The sequence below is a fragment of the Natrix helvetica genome, assembly GCF_964273705.1.
Source record: "Natrix helvetica genome assembly, chromosome: 2".
In the NCBI taxonomy this organism is placed as follows: Eukaryota; Metazoa; Chordata; class Lepidosauria; order Squamata; family Natricidae; genus Natrix; species Natrix helvetica.
The window spans coordinates 144,059,622-144,085,174 of NC_138552.1; the positions used below are offsets into that span (position 1 = coordinate 144,059,622).

The window sequence follows — 25,553 nt, forward strand, 5'->3', positions numbered from 1 at the left end:
CCGTCGTCACCTCCCGCTTAGTAGACGTTACCTAGTTCCGAGCGGTACAATCAAGGCGGAGAAGAGCGCCTTTCGCCCGCTCTTGACGCGGGGGGCTCGGTGAGGAACAAATCAGCGGCGGGAGGGGGGAGGAACGGAGGTTCTTGGTTCTCTCTCTCTCTTACTCTTAGCTTCCACCTGAAATGAGAACATCCTCAACCTGCGGTTTCAGCGGCGATGGAGGAAGAGGACACGCGGCTGAGATGCTGGAATATATCCCGCTTTGCTGTCTTGGGAAAATCCAGATTCAGACCGAAGGAGTAGCGGCAGGGCGAATCCAGGCCCGCTGCCTGTAAGAGCAACGCTGCTCAGTTAGATTTAGGATGGAATCGCACCTCCAAGGGCGTACGCAAGGCGGGAGTTCGGGATCACTTTCTCTCCATTCACCCTAAAACTTCTTGAAGGAGAACTGCTCTAGGACCAAAAAGAAACGCGACCCACTCGATTGTAGGGGACGTCCCGAAAACGTCAAAAGCAGAGGAACAGAACGCTTTTGGGGGTGGGGTGGGGAGAGGTTAGATTTTCGAAGGGCAGAAATGTCCCCCGGTTTATTTTAGAAAGAGTCAGCTTTCAACTTGCAGCTTCGCTTCCTCAGAATTAATCGGCCGAAGGTGTGCAATCGCGATCCTTTGGGAGAGGGCATCCAAGCCGGACGGATCGAGGGAGGAAAAGGTGAGCGATGAGAAGGAAGACATTTCCAGGAGATTCTTGAAAGAGCCAGGACAGCTTCTGGGATCCTCTCGGGGATAGGAGGAACCCCCTCCCTCGCTTGTCTGAGAAGGTGCTCTTGACTTTCAGACCCCGCGGCCTTTGATCCCGCGGGGCCTCGGCGGAGGCGGGGCCAGGAGCGCTGCCACCCGAGCGAGGTCAGGCGGGGCGGGCCGCCGCCGGGATCTGAGCCGCAAAAAAGTGAGCGAAACTTTTTCCTCCCACCAGTGCGCATGCCCAAGGGTGGGGAAGGCGAGCGGGCGCGGGGTGGGGGGAGGGAGGAAGAGGGAGGGAGTCCGGCAGGCAGGGGATTGAAATAAGGAGGCGGCCGAGGGAAGGGATCCGCTCAGTCGGCGCTCGCGTGCTCAGAGGCGCTTCGCCTTCGCTCTCGCCTCGCTTCGCCTGGTCCTGGCGGGGGGGACAGCGACCTCTTCGGCACCTGGTCCCGACCCTTTCTTCCCTCCCTCCCTTCTTTCCCGCCCGCCTGGCCTTGGGATCTTCTGTCCAAGCGGGGCAGCTCCACAGTTGAGTTCCAGGAAGATCTTTGCACTGTCTGCGGATCCGGGGATCAAAGATCAAGATTAGGTAAATATACATCCAGACGTCCACATCCTCTTCCACGCACTCCACCCCACCCCCTCCGGCCCACCTATTGGGGAATTGAGCGCAGCGCATTTCTAACCGGCCGCTTTGCGGGTTGAGTCTCCCCTCCCCGATCCTGTTGTCGGGATGCTCTGATCTTGCTGCTTGGGAGGACAGCGCCGCCGCCTTTGAGCGGCTACCGAGGCAGCAAGCATCCCATACAGCCCTTTCTCCTGCTCCGGCTTTCGGGTCCGCGGTCTCCTCCCGAGCCCTTCTCATCCTTGAGATCAATGGGGTTTGCTCTCCAAAAATGGCGGGGATGGGGGGTGGTGGAGAGAAGGAATGACCCCCAAGGGAAACTTGCAGGGAAAGTACCGCGGAGTGCGTTAGCCTTGGCCTTTGCAGTTCTCCAGCAGGGGGAAAGGGGGGGAAAGGCGCAACGAGTGAGCGCTGATCCAAGCCCGGCGCTCTCTTTGGAAGGCGCCCGGTTGCCAGAATCACGTCCCTTGAGATTAGTGTCGCATGCTTCGGCCTCTCTGGGTGGTTTTCCTGGTTGTCAGAACTACAGTCGCTCTCAGCCAGGCGGTTTTTGCTCCCGAAATGTGCCGCCTGGTGCTGAAGGCGCCCCAGAAGGAGAACGCAAAGACCTTTCCGGGGTTCTTTCGGGTTGCTTTGAATGCCCAGTAGGGAAAAGGCTGGGCATTCCTTATTTCCTTCCCTGGCCAAATGGGATGGGCGATTTTCTAGCCAGGCACTCCACATTCTGCCCGGTTGTTTAGGAGGGGGTGAAGCAGCAGAAGGCCGGACCCTAAAAATCTGGGAGCGAGCTAACTTTCGAAATATCTGTGAGGGAACTTCCCAATGTACACCAAACGGGGTTACGGGCCAGAGGGCTGGCGTGTGTGTTTGTTATTCGCGGATCTGGGCTTGCAAAGGGTTAAGAGGGGAATTGCTCCGGTTTCGGCACGCTTATTAGACCGTCCTAAGTTTTAAGCCCACCTTGATCTTGTTTTCCGGTGAGAGGACCGGGAGTCTATTGAGAATTTCTTTGCAATAAGAGGGCCAGTGCTTGGTTTAACTTCTCCGCAGTGGGTCTTCCCCCAAGAGGGTTCGAGTTCTGGTATTTATAGGATTTTTGGTGGCTGATGGTTGTGGTGGTGGTGGTGATGATGATGATGATGATTGCTCTCCAGTCTACCAAGCAAAGGCTTGATTTTGCAAAGACCTGAATTAGAGATGTCAGAATGTCAGATCTGCGGAGCTGAAAAGCTAGGCCTTCCGTTTAGCCGGTAGCACGATTAAAAACTGGTCAGCTCGTCTATGGGAGGCTTCCGACTTGACTTTGGGCTACTCCGACAGGTATCTGAGCCCTTCGTGGGCCCGAATCCAAAGCAGGTGCATCCTCGGTTCGCCTTAAATCTTCTCCCTGTCGCTTCTCGTGCTCTTGGCGTCTCCCTTAGTTTGGAAACGGTTACGGCTCGGTCTCGGTTTTCAAATGAAGATTGTAATACGGGCGAGGATTCTCTCAAACCCGCCAGAATGTGTCTGTGGCTTCGCGGAGGAATGAAAACTCGCGTGGGCACATTAGGAAAAAGATGGGCGGGCACCCCCGCAAGTTGGCTCTGAGATTTCCCTTCCTTCGGTTTTGAACTGTTTTTCCCTCCGATTGCTCCATCCGTTACCGCCCTCTCTATCAGAAATGCTCTTGTGCAGCGACACTTCCAATTGTTCGACCGTTTCTTCCAAAGTTGCTTTTACCCCGAACCTCTCCGAGGTCAAGGGCGATAAAAGTGACCCTCTGAATAAGCAGAAGGGGGGAGGCTATTGATGGAAAACGTATGATTTCATCGACGAAATATAGTCCACCGCGTGTGTAAGATAAATAAAAGCAAATTGGCCCTTTGGATTTCTAACCGTGTGTAAATTCGACTGTCCCACCTCGATTCCGACGAACGAACGAACGGGATCCGGGTAATTCGAGTCGAAGCGTGGAAATAAAGACCTCGCGGAGCTTGACTGGCTTAATTTTGCTGCCTTTCCTTGGTCTCTTCGCAAATTCCCCTGGTTGCGCTTAGGGAAGCTAAGCTGCGGGCCTTGTGGTTGGAACCCATCGCGTTGCCCGTTGCCTTCCCGGGGCTTTTGGAGAGCAGCTCGGTTCGCCTTGGGGACTAAGGTCAGCGCCAATTCCTTACGGAGGAAATGGGAGCAAGTTTCGGGGAGACTGCTCTGTGTGTGTGTGTGTGTGTGTGTGTGTGTGTGTAGGCACTGAGACAGCGCACCTCTTCTCAAATGGGAAAAAGGCCTATTTGCCGGGAGATACTGCGGCGTATTCCGTGTGATAGCCTTTCTCAGATAAGTGGCTTTTTCGAGATCTGGTTCGAGATTCCCACATAGTTTCCTCCTCACCAGGTTTACTCACAGGTAGATCTAAACTGATCTGAGATTTGGGCTTCTTCTCCTCGGCTCCCATTTCTCAGCTGCTGCAAAAGCTGCTTGCAAAAAAACCGGCTTTCAGGAAAACTCCAGGGTTTCTCTTTTAGCAAACAGGCGAACAGAGAAAAGAAGCGCTCTCTCTCCCGCACTCTTTCAACTTTCTCTCGAAGCCCCAGGGGAACGAAAGAAACAAACAAAACAAAACCGCAACCCCATGTTCAGGAATGGGGCTGCCCGGAAGATGGGGTTCAATTCGTATCCCCACTCGCTTTCTTTGAAGAGAGGTGCATTTTTCGCTGCTAGGCGGGCTTTGGAGAGAAAGCCAGCAAAATCAGGGCGATCAACGAAAACTTTTAGGAACTTAAAACACAGGGTGTGTGTGTATGGGTTACTTTTATAAGTGGCGCTGCCCGCTTAGTAATTACACCCACCATTTCTAGGTCCATGTTCCCCTCACTTAAAGTAATTTCCATTTCGGCTGTTATTTTTTTTTAATGAAAATTGATGTTCTTCCGCTTTGGGAAAACTTATATTTCTTGCTCACTTATTTTCTCTCCCTCCCTCCGCCTCTCTTTTACGCACCCCCCACCCCCACAGGCGTATACACGTGTGTCCTGGTCAGGTTTCGAATGGCTCTTCCTCTCTCTCTTGGCTTTCGCCTCCTGTCCCAATTGGCGACTCCTCCAAAAGGAGGCCTTCAGAATTTCGAGGCCTTTGCCTATCTCCCGCCTGGAGGATAACTTTCTCTCCGTGTGTTTGTGATGTCTAGGAGGGAAAGAGCGCGCCTCCCGCTCGTTTCACAGCTATTTGTTCGGGAGCGACCTTAAAACGAATTGGGAGGGTTGGGGCCCGGCAGTTTGCACCGGAGAGCTAAGGGCGAGGTGAGGGCGCTGTCGGACTGGACGCGCGCTGAAGGCTTTATCCGAATCGAGGGAGGGAGCCTGCCAGCCTTGCCCCTTCCCGGCTGAGCACCGGAAAGGTGAGACGCGGAGCCGTTGGACTCCTTCCAGCCGCTTCTCCGGTCGCTCAATTAACTCCTCCACGCTCAATTAGAGCCATCCCTGACTTCCTTTGAAGCGATCCACTTCTTTCCCTTCCTCGCAAAAGGTGCTCGCTACGGGTTGGAACGCCGGCCGGCCGACCACGCCGATTCCCTTTCCTGTTTGGCTTCCCAAGGCAAGTTAGGGGCTCGGCTCGACTTCCTCCTGGGCAGCCCGAAGCCTGTGAGACAACCCCCCCCCCCCCGCCGCCGCCACTTGTTCAGTCAGCCCCGTTGGAAAGGCAGGGAGCCAAGCACAGAGGAGCTGCGGCTCTTCGGATCCCGCAGTGGATCCGCGCAGATTGCTTAAAGGGGGCGGAGACCCCGCCCCGAGGAGCTTACATCTGCTGTTGAAGCTGGCGGATGCCCACAAGGAAGGGAAACCTCGGGTACCAACTTAAACTCCCGCAGATGTCATTATCTGACAAGGCGAATAAACGATCGATATCGATCGATCGCTGCCTCGATCTGCTGCCGGAGCGTGGCGCCAACAAAGAAATAACGCTGGTGTAACCGAAATTACTCGCCTGGAGCTTAAAGGTAAATCCCTGGCCCTATTTTTACTGGCAGGTAAGTATGGAGCTGGGTGCGATCCCACAATTCCCTAGGATTTGGGGGGTCTGCAGTATTCTCCCGCCCTCACTTTAATTTTTCGGGGGGGGGGGACGTGGCCGTATTCTGGCTATCCACATAGCGAAAGTGTTTCGGCGAATGGATAAAGTCACTTGCCCAGCCCCCTCTCCCCTTCCCCACATTTGAATCGCGTATGCCTTGAGCACCACATGGAGATAGGCGCGGGAAGTGGGGAGGGGGCTTTCCACTGTGTTCTGTGTTTTCCACCCCTTTCGCCTCCAAGGGAACGCGCTGTACGCGCTGTCGCTCCTCTCTCAATGGACCGGATCAGCAAATCTATTCTGTTCAGGTGGAACCGGTTGAGACTAAGGAGGATTTGTTCGAGGTTTCTCTGTGGGTCCAGGTTTGCATCGGCGAAGTCCTGCTTGGCCGTTTCCACTTCGAGAACCCACAACGCGCGTGGATCATTGGAACCGTAGAGAGAAAAAACAGATCCCCATCCTGTAGGAGCAGCAGCCGAAACCGGCTCTTGCAGAGGGGAGTAGGAAAAGAAGGACCCTCCCGGGTCGGGCGGAGGAGGGGATTATTTATTAGGAGACGGGGAGTATCATTTTCCTGAAGGGGTCCCCCCCTTCAACGACCCGCCTGTTTTACCCGCAGACCTGCACCTCGGAGACAGATCGCGGAGGCTGCGATGTGGAAGTGGATCCCTGATAGAAGAGCAGGCCAGAAGGGCTTGGTGGGCTCTTCCTTCGTTTCTCCCAAATTCCTTACACTCTGAAGACACCTCCCTTTCTTTCCTGGAGGAGGATCCCTTTTATTTTCTGCCCCAGTGGTTTTTGCGGGCAGCTTAACTCCCCAGGTGTCTTCACAGAGAAGGAGTAAAACAGGGAGTGAAATTCAGCAGGTTCTGACCAGTTCTGGAGAACCAGTAGGGGAAATTTTGAGTAGTTCGGTGAACCGGCAAATACCACCTCTGGCTGGCCCCAGAGTGGGGAGGGAATGGGGATTTTGCAGTACCCTTCCCCTGCCACGCCCACCAAGCCACGCCCACAGAACCGGTAGTAAAAAAAAAATGAATTTCGCCACTGAGTAAAAGGCTGCTTCGGGAATTCCTCCCTAGCGGACTAGCTCAGTGACGGGAGCACAGAGCTTCCTCCCGAAGTCGTGGTCTGATTTGCTGAGTTTGGGCTGCTTAGCGTGCTGTATGAATCCAGTTCGGGCACAGAGAACGTAAACCCCCACTGGCTGAAAGGTGCGGGAACATCCAGAGCGCATCACTTAGCACGCGTGCATGGCCTTATTCTAAACCACTGCCTAACTGAGATGAGAATGCTCAGGGGAACTGGGAGTGACGCGGTGGGCACCAGGGGAGCGAGCTCCTGTTCTTCGTAACTCCCAGCACCCTCTTTTGCTGGGAGTTGCAGTTCAGCGATATTTGAAGGGCCACCAATCTTCACTTCCCTGATTATTAGGCTATGATATACTTTTTTTTAATTTCCGGTGCTGCCACCCGATACTCTGGAATTTTGCTCGCCCGTGTTTTTTTTTTCCCCAGAGCAGGTTTGCATGTCCGTGGTTGACAATATAAGGAAGGCGCAAATTAGCCGGTTCCATTGCAGCTCTGCCTGTTGTGCCAACCCAGCTCATGTGATGAGTTTATGATTCAGGCTGTCCTTCCAGAAAATTGGGTTAATTAAGCAAACCTTTATGGGTCAGTTAACCATGGATATGGCATGTCATGGGAATGCAGTCAGTCTGCTAAGCTCATTCCCTTAAAGCAAAACCAGAAGGAAGACGGATGACTTTTGGAGTATGTTTTCCAGCCCAACAGGCGGAAGGGTAGCTATTCTGCAGGGGGGGGGGGCAACTTCTAGCTCCCAGAAAGGGGCGCCTATGTGACAGCCACATCCATTTCCTCCAAGCATTTCCCAAGCTTGTGGGCAATATTGTGGAAATGCTGTCTAACAGTCGAAGCAGATAATGGGTCAGTGGGACAGAACGGTAATAGAATTGCATCCACGGACCAACCAGAACTCTGGAAGGAGGGTACAACTTGCTGAGTTAATTCGCTAAAGCTCCCTCTCAATACTTTCTCTCCATCTTCTCAAGCAAAAAGGAACTTGAGGCCTGTTTGAATTTAAAAGTGAAAGCTGCAGACTTGGGCAGGATTCAGAGCATCCAGAAAGTAGATGGCTATCTTTCCCCACTCATCCCCCCCCCCACCCCGAAAAAAAAGTCTTCAGTTGTCCCAGCAGCCTTTGTGCTTTCTTCAAAGTGGTGGGACTTAACTTGGGCAAAAAAATGGCAATGCGAGAAGGGAGAAAGAAATAGCTCCCTTTCCAGATGCTTGCAGCACAGATGTTACAATACAGCTATAACCAACTGCAACTTTTCTGGGCTAAGCTCCAAATGCAAGCAAGCCCTTTCTTGGCAGCGCCTGCTCTAGAAAGTGCTTAAGGTATGTTTAAGCGTGCCTAGGACAAAGATGTAAATAGGCTGTAACCTCACATTGATCTTCTAGCTAGATTGTACATCCCCAAAGCAGCTTTTTAAAGATGGGTTCCTTTCCCCCATCCTATTGTGTAATTCATATAGAGAGCTCTGTTCTTCAGTATGAGAGACTTCTTATACCCCCCCTTTTTTGGCAGAAATGTGGGAAATATATTAAAGAAATATTCATTCTCACCAAACTGTCTTCATAACAATATTATCGAGTAAGTTGATCAGAGTGTAGCTGTGTTGGCCAGGCGTCGTTTTATCCATTATGAAGTTTAACCATTACTGATTCAATTACATCAATGTTTTGGATTGACAATGAACGGGTCAGTTAACCATGATACTGTGTAGGTGGATTTCCACCACATCTTAGACAGAAGCCTGATCAAAACCAGAGTGTGAGTGGTCTAAAAATCACCCATCAAACTTAGTAGTGAAATAACATTTTTCGTCTAAATAGCCACCAATCCAGGTAATTCGTTTTTAGGAATAGAGTGTAAAAAGTGATTCAACTCCCTCAATCTTCAGTATCCCAATTTCTGGGAACGGGCACTTCAGATGTCATTGAAGGATAATTCCCAGTATGCCTCAGAATCGGCCATCCAAGTGAGACTGATGGGAATTATCTTCAGGCAGTCTCCAAAAGCTAGTTACCTTCCCCTTGAATGGGTCGCATAGAAAATACAGTACAATCAATTTGGGATATCAGATCGCAATCTTAAAACTGGACAGTGAAGAAAAGGGGGGTGGGGTGGGGTAATCCCGACACAAGGGAGTCTTGGCTAAGTAAATTATGGCTATAGAGATGTAATCAAGAGTGAGAGATTGGTACAACGGTGAAGCTGTACTTTTGTAGTGCAAAAACATTTAGGTGCAAAATTTCCAGCAAGAATGTAAACTTTTACACTAAGGTAGATTTTGCACAGTTCAAATGGGGCCAAATTAAGTCAGGGTGGATGGCTTCAATCAATGTTTAATGGCACTTCTAATCTTAAGAATATTTAGGAGAAGGGCCACAATCTCAACTTTCCTTTTACTCCTATTTTCAACTTTGTTGGCTTGGTTACCCACTCTAGAGTAGCCTGCAGTCTGTATGTCCCCTGTTTATTCCTTTATTCCTTTATTTATTTATTTATATTCATTCATTCATTCATTCATTCATTCATTCAACCAATCGATCAAGTAGCCTGCTCAGGGTTGGTTTTTTGGTTGTTGTTTTTAGCGACCCGTGTGTTTAATTTTATTTTTTTCGAGAGGATGTTGCTTTTTTACCTTTGAGGGTAATGGGAATAGTAAGGGGCTGCAAACCCCCAGACTCGTTTCCTTAAAAAAAAAGGAGAGGCAAATATCTTGCTGATAAAGATCTGTTGACGACATGAAACAGCATTTAAAGGTGTAGGTGACACTGAAATAAAAGAAACAGCTGGCTCTGTGTCAGAAAAGTGCGGGGATGGGGGAACGAGTGTTGATTGCTCCACCCCCCCCTGGCTTTGATGTCCTAACAGAGTCCCTGACGTTGCTTCTACCTCGGTATAACAGAGAAAGAGAAATATACCGATTTGGATCCCAGTCAGCAAATCTGTACCCATGGCCCAAACAAGCTCTTCCTGATCCCCTCTTCGTCTTTCTTTCTTTCTCTTTCTTTCTTTCTTTCTTTCTTTTCTTTTCTTTTCTTTTCTTTTCTTTTCTTTTCTTTCAAACTAAACTGCTTTTATAGCACCCAAAAGCTTTCTTGCCACACCGGAACTTCCCTTCCCTTTCGGCTTAAAAAAATCGGTTGAAAGGAATTTCTCTAATTTCTCCTTCTGCGCCTCTTCGCGTTTTAAAAGCAAGGGTTCAAACTCGGAGCCCTGGGATGAAAATTGGATGGAATCCCGAGATCGGTTTCTCCGTTTCCCGAAGTCGAGCGTACTTCCGTAAGCACCTTGTCAATTGGAAATAAAGTTGTCCTAACGTCGGGTTAATCCGACTGTCAGTGTTATTGAGGGGCGTTCTCCCCCTCCGAAACAAAATTTCACTGGAATTGGTTACTTCATTAAATAGAGCGGCGAACTGAATTCGTTTTTTAAAGGAGCCAAAGGTTTATACACGTGTTTAAATAACCTAACGACTCTTAAGGAAAGTGAATTGGGCGGGTAAACAACTATGCGATATAGATTTTGATTCAGGGACGATTGAAGTAAAGAGGAGCAGTGTCTGGTTTTTATTTTGTTTTGTTTTGTTTTGGCTGAGTTTTCTTTTTCTTTGGAATTAACAATTTCCGGATTCGCCTGAGCATCAGATGTTCGGGCGAAAAATCGCCTATTGCTGCAATTCTAGTTGCCACACGAAATCTTAAGTAGTCCACGGATAATTTCTTGGAACCTAAATAGTGTTTGTTCTCGAAGGAAATCAACACAGGAATAAACCTGCGAATTCCTAAATAACTGTTTGTTGCTGTATATTCCTATATGCTTACACCAGCAGGCCATTCTTAAAAGCCATGTATTTATTTATTTTTTACTATCGGTTGCTTGCCTGCTTCCTGGACTACTAAGATCTGAGCTCCAAAAATCTGAACAAGCACCAAATCCTGTGTCTTTCTCCACCCCCTCTTCCCCATCCCCTGCCAGATTTAAAAGAAGGATTTTTTTTCTCTCCCAGATTCAAAACAAGGGATTTCATAATGACTTTCTGAAAAGTGAAGAGAAAGAGAATAAATACCCACGACTGACCGGCTCTCAAATAGTTAACAGAGGCGGGAGGGGGTGGTGGTGAAGAGGTGGGGTGGGGAGAATCTGGCTTACTAATGCGTGTTCATGTGCTTTAATCGAAGGCTACTCTGAATTTATCCAATTAGAAAAGGCAGATCTTGGCGAAATGTCACATTCGCTTATTCTGGGTCAACGCGATGGAATTCTAGGATTCACGACTCTCTCTCTCTCTCTCTCTCTCTCTCTCTCTCTCTCTCTCTCTCTCTCTCTCTCTCTCTCTCTCTCTCTCTCTCTCTCTCTCTCCTCCCTCCCTCCCTCCCTCCCTCCCTCCCTCCCTCCCTTCCTCTCTCTCTCTCCTTTTGAGACTGATCTAGTAAAGCGTTGTGGAAAAAATGACCCTCAAGTAGCAACCCTAACCAACCCCGCAGCTGCCGAGCAGGTCGCCGCCTTTTACCTCGGGGCTGGGCAACGCTTTCCTTCAGCCAGCCTTGAGGCCACAGAGACCCCTACCCTGTCCCCAGATAACTCTCAAGTCATCCTTGTAAGCTTGCCTCCTCGTTCTCCTTTTGAAATGTTGCCTGCGTATCTTTATTTTATTTTTATTTATTTTATTTTGTCAACATGTACGAGGTAACAGGCATTAGTATAGACATGGACATTATCACATGGTACAAATAGATGGGTATAAATAAATGGAACATGCCCATGAACACATAAAACGAGTACATATCAATGGGGACAGTAGGACAGGGAGGGTAGGCACGCTGGTGCCTTATGCACGCCCCCTTTACGGACCTCTTAAGAAACGTGCAGTGTTAAGGGGTTTTAATTGTGCTTCAATAGTGTTGAGGGATGCTAATCGTGATTCAATGGAGCCTACCCTTTCTTGTAGGACATGGGCATTGCCTAGTTTTGGTTTGCATGGTGGGGCGGAGAAGTGGGACTGCAAAATGGGAGGATGGGAGTGAGGCTTCTTGGCTGCCTATGTGGCGTCCTAATTCCCAAAGCCCCATCGGGAAAACGGGGACACTAAAAAAAGTGGGGGGGGGAGTTAACCCCCCCCCCCCCGAAAGTCCCTTCCATCCAGTTTATCTCCAGGCCAACGGATAGTCGCCTACACTCTCCTTCAGCCTCTTAGCAGGCAAACGCTATGCTTATATTTTCTTTTACCTAAAGCGAACGCCTGTCCACCCAGTTTATAGCTCACTCTATTAGCTCAAGAAGCGAACTCAGGACCCGCTGCCAAAATTGCAGAGATCGGAATCTCACTTGCTGCAGCTGTCGCTCTCTTGGTGCCAAAGGACCGTCCTGTACCTCGGCAGGCGGTCATCCGTAAGGTCTTCCGTATCAGGCAAGGGATCCAATCTCCGGGGAAAGATCCTGACTGTGTGCCGAGCCGAGATCGAAGGGCAATGTTTTAGCTGATTACAGTAGTAGGGGAAAGGATGGCACATATATATAAAACAAACTCAGTTCAATCTGAGATCTGTGGGTCTGTTTTGTTTCGTTAAATCCTGTATTTCCCACCTCTGCTGTTTCTTTTTCAAACGGGACCGCCTCCCCCAGGTACAACCTTAAAGCGTGTTCATCCTTACTGGTTTTGCAGTCGTGTGAACGGGCTTCTCCGTCTTTCTTTGTCACCAGGGGTTATTTGAGAAAGAAGGGAAGACCATGTTCAACCTTCCTCGCGAGTCTGTGGCGTCATAGCTTATTTAACCTGAAAGCACAGATGGTTCCAGGCTGGTCGCTTTATTCTCAGCCTAGAATTAACTGCAGGTGGATTACAATCCCCAGAACTGCTGGTTAGCGGCTTGAATGCGAAAATCTCATAAAGGAAGGCTCCCCCATTGGAGGAGACTGGCGTTTATCTTTCCTCTTTCCTTTGAAGGGAATGTTAAATTAGTGTCATTCAAATCGGTGCCAGTTTTGTCACTGGCTGACTCCAAACGTGTTGCAATCCTTTTGCTTCCTGAGATGTTCTTGAGATTTTGGTAACAATTGCTACTAACCTGCCTTCTGTTGAGGACTTGTATACTGCACAAGTCAAAAAAGAGGGCTGAGAAAATATCTACAGGCCCCATACATCCTGGACATAAATTGTTTCAATTTCTACCCTCAAAACGACACCATAGGGCACTGCACACCAGAACAAGTAGACACAAGGACAGTTTTTCCCCACCCCAACACCATCACTCTGCTAAACAAATAATTCCCTCAACACTATCAAATGACTGTATTACTATTATTCTTCTCATCCTTCCTAGTACCTATCTCTTCTCACTAATGACTATAAGCATGTTTCTTGTATCTTTCAATTTATATTGTTTTATTTGTTTCCTAGTATGATTTGATTGCTTATTAGTAACCTATGATTATCACTAAGTGCTGTAACTTATGATTCTTAAGGAATGGATTTTATTTTTTCTTTATGTACGCTGAGAGCATTTGCACCAAAGACAAATTCCTTGTGTGTCCAATCACATTTGGCCAATAAAGACTTCTATTCTACTCTACTCTACTCTACTCTACTCTACTCTACTCTATTCTATTCTATTCTATTCTATTCTATTCTATTCACAGTAGTTTCCTGAATTTGAGGCTTCAGAACTTGCTCAGTCTTCCTGAGTTTTAGGCTTGCCATTCCCCACCTCTGATTTGAGATGGGGTTGAAAAACTTGAAATAAAGTTCCCCCCTTCCACCCTACCACTAAAGGTTTAGCCTGAACTCAGATTCAATTTCTGCAGACTTCAACCCCAGTGATTTTCCATACAATTTTCCCCCAAACAGCAGTAAAAGATTTGCCTTTGTTGTTTTCCAGACCCCCCCCCCAAATCAAGGTTATATCTTTGGGATCTCCTAGTGGTGTCTCATCCAAGTTTTAACCAGATCCTCTTCTTTCATAACTGACTGGAAGAGAGAAGACATTGGTTCTTTCCATATACAATGGGCAGCGAGAAAGGAACGTAGGGTGGAGGGCGAGAGGCTGGGTGTTATTTTCTCCCACTAGAAATCCCTTATCTATGGATTAAATTTGTGGCTCATAGCAGAAACAGCTGGCAAGAGATCTCATTAAATTCCAAGGCCTAGTTTCATTGTGGAGTAGATCAGCAAGGAATATCACCGATTTGGTTAGTACCCCATAGTGGAGGAAAGCATAAGGGAAATGACAGCATGGCATACGAAGCAGCGCTTTGAAAACTCTTTCTGAAGGAAATTGGAGGTCAAAGTTGAAGTATGGTGATGGGAGGGAGAGAAAAGAGACAAGGAAGCTACTTAAAGTAAAGGACCATTCAGGTGTTTGGGGAGCACCAGTCTTGATTTCCACAACTGCAGATTGCAGCCTGCCTTCATTGGGCTCCAAAATAACTGAAAGGTGTTTTTTCCCCAAAAGGCAACTGGACCTCCCCCCACCCCCCCTTGAAAACATTTTGCTTCTCATCCAGGAAGTTTCTTCAGTTAACAGTTTGAAGCTTCTTGGATGAGAAGCAAAATGTTTTCAAAGGAAAAAGACAAAGTCCAGTTGTCTTTTGGGGGGAAAAAAAGCACCTTTGGGAGAACTATGACTTGGGTGATTGAGGATCTCCATAGACACTCCTGCCTGGGGGAAGGGGAAAAAAAGAACACCCAGGAGTTGTGCCACATTGTTCAAAACGCAAGAGGTTTGCTTACCTGCTCAAAGGGTGAGATAATTCCCATTCGCTGCATCTGGGGGCCTTCGAGCCAATGGGAAAAAAGACCTGTGAGTCTCTGCATTGCTTAGGTGGCGCAAAAAATAAAGTGACTTCATGGTTCACCTGAAGCCACTTTTATTTTTAAAGTGGCTTCATTTTCACTCTCTATTCTGGTACTGTTGGGCAAAGAAGCAGTCTTGGTTTTGTTATGCTGCTAGGTTCCTGTTATGCAATTGAGGGGAAATAAATCCGGGGTGCAGATGAACATCACCAAGCCCCCTTTTCTAAAGAAATAAATGGCAAGGGGTGTGCCTAATCTGCTCACCCTAAACTGACACACCAGGTGTGTCCCTGTCTAAATTTGCCAAAGGTAAGCTTTTTATTAAATGTCCCAAAGACCCACTGAAGGGGTTTCACTTTTCCCATGAAACTCAATGCCTGACCTAGTTGTTGAGACAAAGGCAGTAAAGGAAGCTTTCAGCTGGAAGTTGCATCTCTCCTGTTCAGGCAGAATCTCCTCAACAGCTTGTATGTTTCCATCTTCTCCTCCTTTCAAAGTATGTAAAAGTGAGTGGTACAGCAAGCTTAACCTCCAGCTTTAACACAATGTGGTGTGTGTGTGTGTGTGTGTGTGCATGCACATCCTCAAATCAGTGTTGACTCCTGGCAGCTGTCTGAATTAATCCCTGCAATTTTCTTAGCAAGATTTCAGAAGTGGTTTGCCTTGCTTGCTTCCTAGGGGTGAGGGAGAATGACTGGCTCAAGGTCACCTACCCAGCTGGCTTCATGCCTCAGGCCAAAGTAGAACTCACAATCTCCCCGTTTCTAACCCAGTGCCTTTATCACTATACCAAACTTACTCTCACATTTTGGGACAGGAGTTAACTAATAGGAGTTAACTAGTAAGGGTACTGACACACCTTTTTCTTTCTTTACCAGTTGACAACTTTGTCGTTCTGGTTCTGCCCTGGAAGCCTTATCCTCTGCCTGGGAACATATAATGTAAATTTCTTTTCTGCTCAACCCAGCAGTCCCTGGGTTAAGAATGAGTTCTGATCCTAAGTCTGTCTTTAACTCAGATTTGTATGTAAGTTGGAACTCATACTTACCAACAAGTTACCTATTACTCTTCCCTTCTCCTTGTGTCAATGAACCATGCATTATTGTGTTTTCATGAACCACTGTATTTAAAAAAACATGCATCTTCAGCAATTCCTAAAAATTTTGTGAGGCTTCAGTAGTTTGTCGGCTCAAGGAAGGAGAAAACTTTGTACCATTTTTAGCAATAAGCTAAAGTTGCTTTTAAGTATGGATTGTGAGTCGGGACCTCTTAACCTGGGGACTGTCTATATTGCATTCTATTTCTTGTCCTTCTATAACACAGTGAATCAAAATGAGATTTTGATACATAGTGTAGCTATCCTTCCCTTGATGTCTCCAGGATACCAAGGTCTATCATACTGGGGCAAAGTTCATAAAGTTTCACCCAGAATTGTACATTGTGATGTTTTATTGTACGAAGCAAAGAAGATGATGTGGACAGAAGCTCTAGACAGAAGCTCTAGACCAGTGATGGCAAACCTATGGCACGCGTGCCACAAGTGGCACGCGGAGCCATTTGTCAGGGCACGCGAGGCGCTTCCGGTTTGGTTTTAAGCGCTCCGAAGGCTTCAGGGACCGTCTGAGGCTTCCCTAATGCCTTCGGAGCGCTTAAAACCACCCTCTGAGCAACCCAGAAGTCACTTCCAGTTTGTTCGGAGGGTGGTTTTAAGTGCTCCGAAGGCTTCAGGGACGGTCCCAAAAGCCTCCGGGGGGTCAGGGGAGGCTCTTTTTGCCCTCCCCAGGCTCCTATAAAGCCCCTGGAGCTTGGGGAGGGCGAAAAAAGCATGTAAAAATGGGGGGGTCGCGCGTTGTACGCGCATGCGCACTGGGGGGGTCGCGTGTTGCATTATGGGTGCGGCACGCCCGCACTCAACCCCCCTGCGCTCCCCCCACTTGTGGCACGCGAGCCAAAAAAGGTTCGCCATCACTGCTCTAGACTTTTCTAATGCCGCGACCCTTTAATACAGTTCCTCATGTTGTGGTGACCCCCAACCATAAAAAAAATTTCGTTGCTACTCTATAACTGTACTTTTGCTACTGTTATGAATCGTAATGTAGATATTGATATTGGAAGACTGCTATCATATCACCCTTAAGTCCTTCTTTTCATTCAACCAGACATACCCAGTTCCTGCAACTGTTCTTCATATGTTTGAGCTTCCAGTCCCCTAATCCTCTTGGTTGCTCTTCTTTGCACTTTTTCTAGAGTCTCCACATCTTTTTTATAGAGGCAGCCAACATCTTGTCTGCTCCTAAATTTTGGGTCTGAAAAGAATCACATCCTGGAGGCTGGACAACCTCGGCTGCTATACAATCATAAACACACATGCACAGAGACACACAGTGGCTTTATTCCCACAGCTCCTTAACTAAGTTGCCTGCAGCTAAATTCACAAACTTGCTTACCCTGCCTGGATGGATCTTCAACCTGGTTTGGGGTTGTTTGCAGGAGTGCTCTTAACCTTGGTGGTGGTGGTAAGCTTAACCTTAATTTATTGGGCAAATGTTGTGCATTGTTTATTTTTAATTTTTATTCTTTAAAAAAAAGTTCTTTATTTTCTCTTTCAAGTTCATTCACAAATATACTCTTATAATTACCATTAATTATATCATTATCATTAATCATTTATCGTTATTTTCTTACAAATACAGTTTGGGTCACTTTCTTGCCACCCCATTTTATTTTGCAACAACCTTGCTCCTTCTATCTTCTCTACCTCCCTTCTCTGCCTTCTTCTTTCCCCCTCTCCTTCCTCCCTTCTTCTTCCCCTCTCTTTTCTCCCTTCCTCCTCCTCTCTTCCTTCTTACACTCTCTCCTACTCTTGATTCCCCTCCTTTGCTTCCTCTGCTTTACCTTTTCTTCTGCATTTCAGGAAACCCAACTTTATATTTTCATACATATCATTTTCTCTGTTACATTTTATTTCTAATAACAATTCCACTTGTACCATTTTTTAAATTGTTTACTTGCATTGCTTGTTTTTTTTTTTTTTTGCTCTTTTCCTTTGTGCATGGTTTATGGTACTTTTAGCAAGCAGGTTTTCATTGTGTGAATGGGGCCAATTCGGGCTCCTGAGCTTGGCTCTTGATGACAGGTCTGGTTGTGGATTTAGATATAGTTAAAAGTACCTGGCAGCGGCATGGAAAACATAGCCGCGTGCACACCCGGCACAATTACAGCCCGGAGCAGGACCTAAGCCCCTTCCTCCCTTGCAGGAACACTTTCCCGCCATTACGAAGTCTCTGAGGCTAATTGTACGGGGTGTGCACACGCACCTATGTTTTTTACGGCATGGAGCTGTGGCGACGCTTTGCACGGCCACTCCAGAGCCCACCCACGGGGATTTCAAGGAACGCGAGGTGGAGTCTAAAGTTTAGAGTTGCGCTGGTCTCAGTGACCCCTGTGAAATGGTCGTTCGACCCCAAAAGAGGTGGCGACCCACAGGTTGAGAACCCCTGCTCTAGACGAAGCTGTAGCTCAATCTTATTATTCCACATTGCCATCAGGAAGAAGATTAGCTCTGGGATAATGTTCAGAAGGAAAAGAGGCTTTTGTTGTTGCACTTCAGGATTTCTAATAGTGGCTTAAGATTTCCTAGTGGTTAGGCTACCCAGTTTCATATTTATTGTGAAGGTAGAGCTGTTAAAGACAATCTCTCAGGGAAGTTGCATTGTGAAATGAGACTGATGCTGAAGCTTATAATTGATGCTGTACTTATAATTTCATCGTTCAGTATCTTCACGTTCTCTTAGCATTATGCTATGCCTGTTCTTCTTGGTTCAGTGTCTTTGCGTCCTCTTATTTTTCTTTAGGATAATTATGTTAAATTAAACAGCTGCCTTGTTGCACACTTCATTGACTGAGCCCATTTTATGTTTCTCCCCTTCCTTCCTTCCTTTCTTGCAGGCACTTGCCTTCTCTTTCAGACTTCTCTGCCATTATGGGGAGCAAGACCTTGCCTGCCCCAGTACCCATCCACCCTTCCCTGCAGCTGACCAATTACTCCTTTCTGCAAGCCTTCAATGGCCTCCCGGCAGTGCCTTCAGACCACTTGCCCAATCTCTACGGTTTCAGTGCCCTCCATGCTGTTCACCTTCACCAATGGACTTTGGGCTATCCTGCCATGCATCTGCCCCGCTCGTCTTTCTCCAAAGTGCCTGGTGTGACTAGCCTAGTGGATGCCAGATTCCAGTTGCCTGCTTTCCCATTGTTCCCACACGTCATCCACCCCAAGCACGAAGCCACAAATGTGCCGCTCAAAGCCAAGCCTAGATTTGATTTTGCAAACCTTGCTGTGGCTGCCACCCAAGAAGATCACTCAAAACTCGGACAGATAGACAACCAAGGCTCTTCTGCAGGCTTGGGCCCATTGCTTGAAGTGACCAAACTTTCTCCCGAGAAGAAACCCACCCGGGGGAGGCTACCCTCCAAAACCAAGAAGGAGTTTGTGTGCAAATTCTGTGGCAGGCACTTCACCAAGTCCTACAACCTTTTGATTCATGAAAGAACCCATACAGATGAGCGGCCATACACATGCGACATTTGTCATAAGGCCTTCAGAAGGCAAGATCATCTGAGAGATCACAGGTAATTGAATTTGTTTTATTTAACGGAACTCAGGTTTATTATAAAGGATTTTAGGGTTCATTGTTCAGAAAAAAGTTATCATAATATTGCTTGTTTGGGTTGTATTGGAAATATAAATCACACTGCCATGAATATATCCATTTAAGTGATGGATATCCATTTTTTGCAGATAATGTTATACTGACAATGTAGGACTTGAACATTTGCAACAATTCTTAATTGAAAGCTCAGAAAAATGAATCTCTCTCATAGGCACTGATGCAGCCATGCAGTTCTAGAAACTGCTTTTCATGGACTTATGTTCCCATTCAGCTTGAAGGAAATATTACTTCATTTAATTCAAAACGGGGTCAATTAAGATTGGTACTTCGGGATGCTCCTCATTTTCCTGAGTGGAGGCTATGGACATTCATATCCTTCTCTGGTGGCATCACTGATAACTTGATATGTCCCAATTTCACCTGCCTTGCTATTATCATACAGAAAATGGTAATGATCTTTGTTACAGATGGTTAGAACAGCACAGTGGTTAGAATGCAGTACTGCAGTACTACTTCTGCTAACTGCCAGTGGTTAGAATGCAGTACTGCAGTACTACTTCTGCTAACTGCCAGCTGCCAGCAGTTTGGCAGTTCGATTCTCACTGGCTCAAAGGTGACTAATAATAATAATAATAATAAATTTAGATTTATTAGCCGCTCCCTTTCCGGGCAGGACTCGGGGCGGCGTACACTAAGACATATATAAACATACATATATACACAGACATACATACACGGAGGAGGTAATAGATTAAAACATTTAGACAAATTAAAACCATTAACATGCCCCGTTTAATAAAAACCCAATATACAATTAAAAATTTAAAATTTAAAAAAAGACAGTCAGGAGGAATATGAAAAAATTACGGTTGAGCCAGCCTTCCCTCCTTCTGATGTCAGTAAAACGAGGACCCAGATTGTTGGGGGCAAGATGCTGACTCAGTAAAACCACTTAGAGAGGGCTCTAAAGCACTGTGAAGTGGGATATAAGTCTAAGTGCTATTGCTAACTCCATGAGCCCAAAGTCCATATTTTCCTTTGAGAAGGTGCCCAGGGATTGAATCTGCGTGCTTCCCCTTATTTTCCTAATCCATTATTGATTGCCAATGCTTCTTAATTTGAGCATTGATGACTATTTGATGATGACCACTTGATGACTGAAATGATGATCATTTCAGTCTTCTATGCCAGCTTTCTCCATATTCACGCCTGCTAGATATCTCCTTGCTTGCTTTAAAATGTTATGCTCTTTGAGGATTTTAAGGATTGTAGTTGAACATACCTGGAGGATACGGTTTCAGAGTAAACCTCACTGAATTTTCAGCTATTTATACTTATGGAATAAATATGCAGATGATCTTGTTTTTTAAGAACAAGTTGGAATCACAACAAAGAAATGATTTTATCAGTAAAAATCCTATTATGCATTTATTACTGTGTAGGAGAGACACCCTGTGCTTCTCTAGGTTTTGCTGAAATACAACTCTCATTGGTCCGGGCAGCTAAAGTTCAGCAACATCAGGACGAGTACAGGTTTCTTATTCTGGAATGGTGTTTCGATCATAGGTTTCAGAGCTTTATCTCTGGCAACTTTAATTTACTAACTAGGCATACATATGCCTAGTAGCTTACACCAGGCAGAACAGATACCATGTGAATACCAAAGGCAAAGCTAATCAAAACGGAATCTTCTGTAGGTAAAGAGTGTACTTTTGACTGCATCCTCCCTTAAATAATTACCAATTCAAAGTATAACTGTATATTTCATATAAAGCCCCTCCGAATGTATCATATTAAACCTGTTTCTTAGAGGTAAGTTCCAAGAATTTAATGAGGAGAAGCTAATTAATTACTGGAGCTACAATCTTAGTTCCATTTAAATCCTTGGATTTAAAGGCAAAGGCAGAGGGGGAAAAATAAAGAAAGATTAGATCAGTGATGGCGAACCTTTTATGGTTCGTGTGCTAAAAGCAGGGGGAGCGCAGGTGAGCCGTGCGCAGGTGTGCCACACCCATAATGCTATGCACATGACCCCAGTGCGCATGTGCTCATGACCAGTGCTTCCCCCTGTTTTTGGCGTGCTTTTTTGCCCTCCTCAGAGAGGGCAAAAACAGCCTCCCTGCCCCCCCCCCCCAAGTCCCTCCAGAGGCTTCAGGAGCTTCCCTGAAGCCTCTGGTCAGCGACTGTTCCAGTTTGCTCATAGGGCCAGTTTTAGCCCTCCAAACCCTTCAGGGGCTTTCAGGAGGCTTCCCTGAAGGCTCCGGAGGGCAAAAAATGAACGGAAGTGACTTCTGGTTTGTCCGTAGGGCCGTTTTTCGTCCTCTGGAGCCTTCAGGAGGCTTCTCTTCCCTCCTCAAGGCTCCTGAACGCTCCAGAGGGCTAAAACCAGCCCTACAAGCAAACTGAAAGTCCATTCCTAAATTTCCAGTTTGCTTGTAGGGCCGGTTTTTCGCGCTCCGGAGGTTTCTTTGAAGCCGCCGGAGGGCAAAAAAATGGCCTCAAAAGAAGGGCAAAGTCAGCTGGCCAGCGCGCCCATGTGCACTGGCCAGATGACAAGGCAATGCCGTGCGTGCCCTGACAAATGACTCCGCATGCCACCTGTGGCACGTGTTCCATAGGTTCACCATCACGGGGTTAGATATATTGGTTTCAAGACAGTGCAGATCAGGTGTTTGCTTTGTATTTGAACTCTTGTTTAGAGAGTATGTAAGATGCAGTGGCTCAGTGGCTAAGACACTGAGCTTGTCGATCAGAAAGGTTGGCAGTTCAGTGGTTCAAATCCCTAGTGTCATGTAATGGAGTCAGCTCCCTTTACTTGTTCCAGCTTTTGCCAACCTAGCAGTTCAAAAGCATCTAAAAATGCAAGTAGAAAAAATTGGAACCACTTTTGGTGGGAAGTTAACAGCATTCTGTGCACCTTCAGCATTTAGTCATGCCAGTCACATGACCAAAGATACGTCTTTGGATAGTGTTGGTTCTTCGGCTTTGAAACGAAGATGACCACTGCCCTCTAGAGTCAGGAACGACTAGCTCATATGTACAAGAGGAACCTTTATCTTTTAGAGAGTGTATCACTATTCTCTCTCTCCCCCATCCCAAGTTTCTAAAATTATTTTTTACTTATAGTCTTCTCTAAATAATAGTTCCCAACAGTTCAATCAATGCACTCTGCTTCAAATCACTAAGCTTGGTAATCTAATGCCAAAACTGGATACAATTTCTGATTACAAAATCAACATTTCTCCCCCAAGAGACTTTATGCAGCTTTTTGTGTACTCGTCGTTGACATGTACACAAATAGAAAAAAACATTAAATTTTATTGTAATGCTTCTTCATTTGGTATGTATTTTCATATTTTTACTGGAATGATCAATACGTGTCTACTCAACACACTTAAATTAGTTTCAAAGTGTATCATTGGATGATGAAAACTATACTAAAATCTAATAGAGAATTCTCAGCATGCTAATAAAATCAATAAATAAACCATTATACCAGTAGTTAAGCCAATTGCAACCACTTTAATGTTGTGGACACAGGCCTGTAATATTGTGTGAAGCTCCTTTGTGAATTATCTTTTTTCATTGTTCATTCTAGTTTTAGGATTTCTGGGCTTTTTCATCAATTGATGATTTCTGTCTGTCTTAAATTTTAATAGGGGAGGCCAAGTGAATGTTAAAGGATTTAGAAAAATAATTAGGAACCTATAAATAATTAGGATCCTTTGGTTATTTAATTTATAGATTATCATACTACTATGACAATGTAACTTTAGAATTATTTTCAATGTTAGAGATGGGAAATAAGAAAGGCTTCTAAATTGTTCCCTGCAGGGCAACAGCAATTCTGAGACACAGATTTAAAGATAGCAGAAGTGTCAAAAAAATTCTTCTCATTAAAGTTGGACCTTACTTCATTTATTTTAAACAACTAAAAAAAGTTTGAGTGTTTGGATCCTTCTCTTTTGTATCCAAAAGTCTAGTTATAAATTAAGGCTACTCTGTGTAATCTGCTAAAGTCCAGATAACCACCAGATGACTACCAAGATATTCTTAACTCTTTGCTGCTATCTGATGTTTTTTTCAACCTAGATATGCTAATCCTAATTGAAAGAGGACAGTACTATGTGTTTAGAATTTAATCCTTTCCACTTTTCACTACTAAACATAAGGGGAGTTGAAAACATGATTTCAGAATTGTCTGAAAACATTAGGATATACTGATACACAGCCCCTATATATTGTAAATTCTAATGAACATAGAACTGGATATTAAACTTTCTAATTCAATTATTTTTGGGGATTGTGGGTTCTTTGATTTTTGTATTATCCTATCCAATTCAAAGAGATGCTCTAAAGATATCTGTTTGTGTTCATTTTTGGATGGAACTTCAATCTGATATTAACAAAAATGTTGCATGGCCATTTTTGTACTTGCTTGAGTTCTTACAGAGTGGGCGAGGGAGAGCCAATGGTGATGCCTATGATGACATAATCACAAAAAGTGCTGCAACATATGCCCTTGAGTTAGGTATCCTGATACGGGCTCTTAATCATGGCAGTTGCATCGTGACATATTCACGTATGCATTATATGGTGGCGCAGTGGTTAGAATGCAGTATTGCAGGCTGACTCTACGCACTGCCAGGAGTTCGATCTTGACCGGCTCAAGGTTGACTCAGCCTTCCATCCTTCCTAAGTCAATAAAATGAGGACCCAGATTGTTGGGGGCAATAGGGTGACTCTGCAAACCACTTAGAGAAGACTGTAAAGCACTGTGAAGTGGTATATAAGTCTAAGAGCTATTGCTAAAAGTGCCACTGTTTAAACCAGTGTTTCTAATCTGGCTGAGGAATTCTGAGAGATGATGCCCCCACAACTTAAAGTTGCTTAGGTTGGGAAACTTTGGTCTAAACAGTAAATCGTAGCAGGATCAACATTTGTTTTGCATCCAAATCCAGAGCAATTACAGTTTTCTTCAGTTGAACAAAGCTCCCTTTAATTTTTTTTCCTCCAGCAAATGTTTGTATTCCAGCGAGTTGAAACAGAATTGTATTTCCCTGGAGAGGTTAAACGTCCATTAAAAAAAATCTTTTTCTCTCTTTCTCTTATTTTCTCTTCTCTCCAGATATATCCACTCAAAAGAAAAACCTTTTAAGTGTCAAGAATGTGGAAAAGGATTTTGCCAATCCAGGACTCTGGCTGTTCACAAGACACTACACACACAAGTAAAGGAACTCAGACCTTCCAAAATGAAATGCTAAAGATTTTAACCCCCAACGAACTTCATCTCTCCACTTCGCTCTACATTTTAGATAAAATTCTTCACAGAGACAATGGGGAACACTCAACGTCATTAATTTAATGCTCAAAAAAAAAAAAAATACATGAAGAGAACCCACAACTCAACATGCACAAACATGCAGTCAGCCTTTCCAAAACCTGGGTACTTCCAAGTGTAAATCTTGCGTGACTTCACTAAACTTTACGTCAAAAGGTGGTGCTCATGTATTGGAGAGGAATTTTTGTCCTCAGTTCAAACACAAACAACAAATAGCTTTCTACCTCCCCGATTGTGTTTATTCCTTGTGAGTGACTTGTTTAAAAGTATCTCCTTTATAAACTTTGGAAAAGAAAATCTAACTAATTCCACATTTGGGGGCACAGCTGAGATGGCAGGGAAGATCAACTAATAAAACTGCTTGGAAAGAGGCAATGTTATGAAGAAGATTTGTGCTATAACCGGGGGGTCATCCTCTTCAGAAATTAAGACTTCTGTCTTTGGTGGACAAGTTTTTTTTGTCCGTGTGTGCGCGTGTGTGTGGGAATCTCTTCTGCATGCTCTAGTGAGCATCCTAGCGTTTCTGTTTATTCGTGGTCTGGTGCCTTAGGAGGTAGTTTGTAATTTGAAAGAAAAATGGAAAGTAAAAAACCGAGCAAACCAAAGCAAGCAACCAATGCAAAAGCAAACCAAGTGACAAAAGGGAAATCTGATAATAATAATAAATCAAAATGGACTAATGTGCACAGTGTGGCCTTTCTTGGTGGTACCTTCAAGTGAGCATGTGCCCAGGTGATGGTGAACTGAGTTTTGTAAAAGGGCAGAGGGGGGAGAGAGAGTTTGCTGACAAATCTCAACATGAGCATTTTATCCAGAATCGTTTTTATATTTTTTTCTAAACAGTGTAAAAAAGTTTTTTTTTAAAAAAAGGACAAGACATTCCAATATGTTTTTGGTTTAAAGTTATTGCTATTTGGCACTTTATGCTGATTCTTGATAATGAACATTTATCACTGGATTTATTGTTATTTTTTAAGTATTAAAATAAATTGGTATTTTACAGGCAAATGTTCCTGAGTGACATTTAAATCTCTTGGTTAAAGCTGTTTTTGCAAAACTCTATGCTATCTGTCATGTTCTTATATCATTACTTGATGGTTTTATTTCCCAGAAATGGAATGAATTAATAATCAATAATGAGTTATAAAATATAACTATTTTAAGTAATGTTGTTTAACAATTGATTCATTAACTATCATTGCTGTCCTATGTATTTACTGAGAAGTATAAATTTCACTGACTT

The 25,553-nt window shown here is 45.3% G+C and overlaps 1 protein-coding gene across 2 annotated transcripts; it reads left to right on the plus strand.

Moving 5' to 3' along the window:
* The first annotated feature begins 1,089 nt into the window (after positions 1-1,089).
* OSR1 (odd-skipped related transcription factor 1) lies at positions 1,090-25,318 on the plus strand. 2 transcript variants are annotated; one of them, XM_081944815.1, is made up of 3 exons: positions 1,090-1,332; positions 18,248-18,928; positions 24,098-25,318. In XM_081944815.1, exons 2-3 carry the CDS (start codon positions 18,282-18,284, stop codon positions 24,231-24,233), a joined length of 783 nt encoding a protein of 260 aa, XP_081800941.1. In that variant the 5' UTR covers positions 1,090-1,332; positions 18,248-18,281; the 3' UTR covers positions 24,234-25,318. The 2 variants fall into 2 exon arrangements, with proteins under 2 accessions (XP_081800941.1, XP_081800942.1); XM_081944816.1 differs by lacking the exon at positions 1,090-1,332 and adding an exon at positions 1,980-2,174.
* Positions 25,319-25,553: the final 235 nt, after the last annotated feature.

What these genes read in the sequence shown, in the direction of transcription:
- OSR1 (XM_081944815.1), top strand. Translation starts at nt 18,282, where the DNA reads ATGGGGAGCAAGACCTTGCCTGCCCCAGTACCCATCCACCCTTCCCTG. An exon ending in GATCATCTGAGAGATCACAG is followed by an intron (nt 18,929 to 24,097) that starts GTAATTGAATTT and finishes TCTTCTCTCCAG; the next exon opens with ATATATCCACTCAAAAGAAA.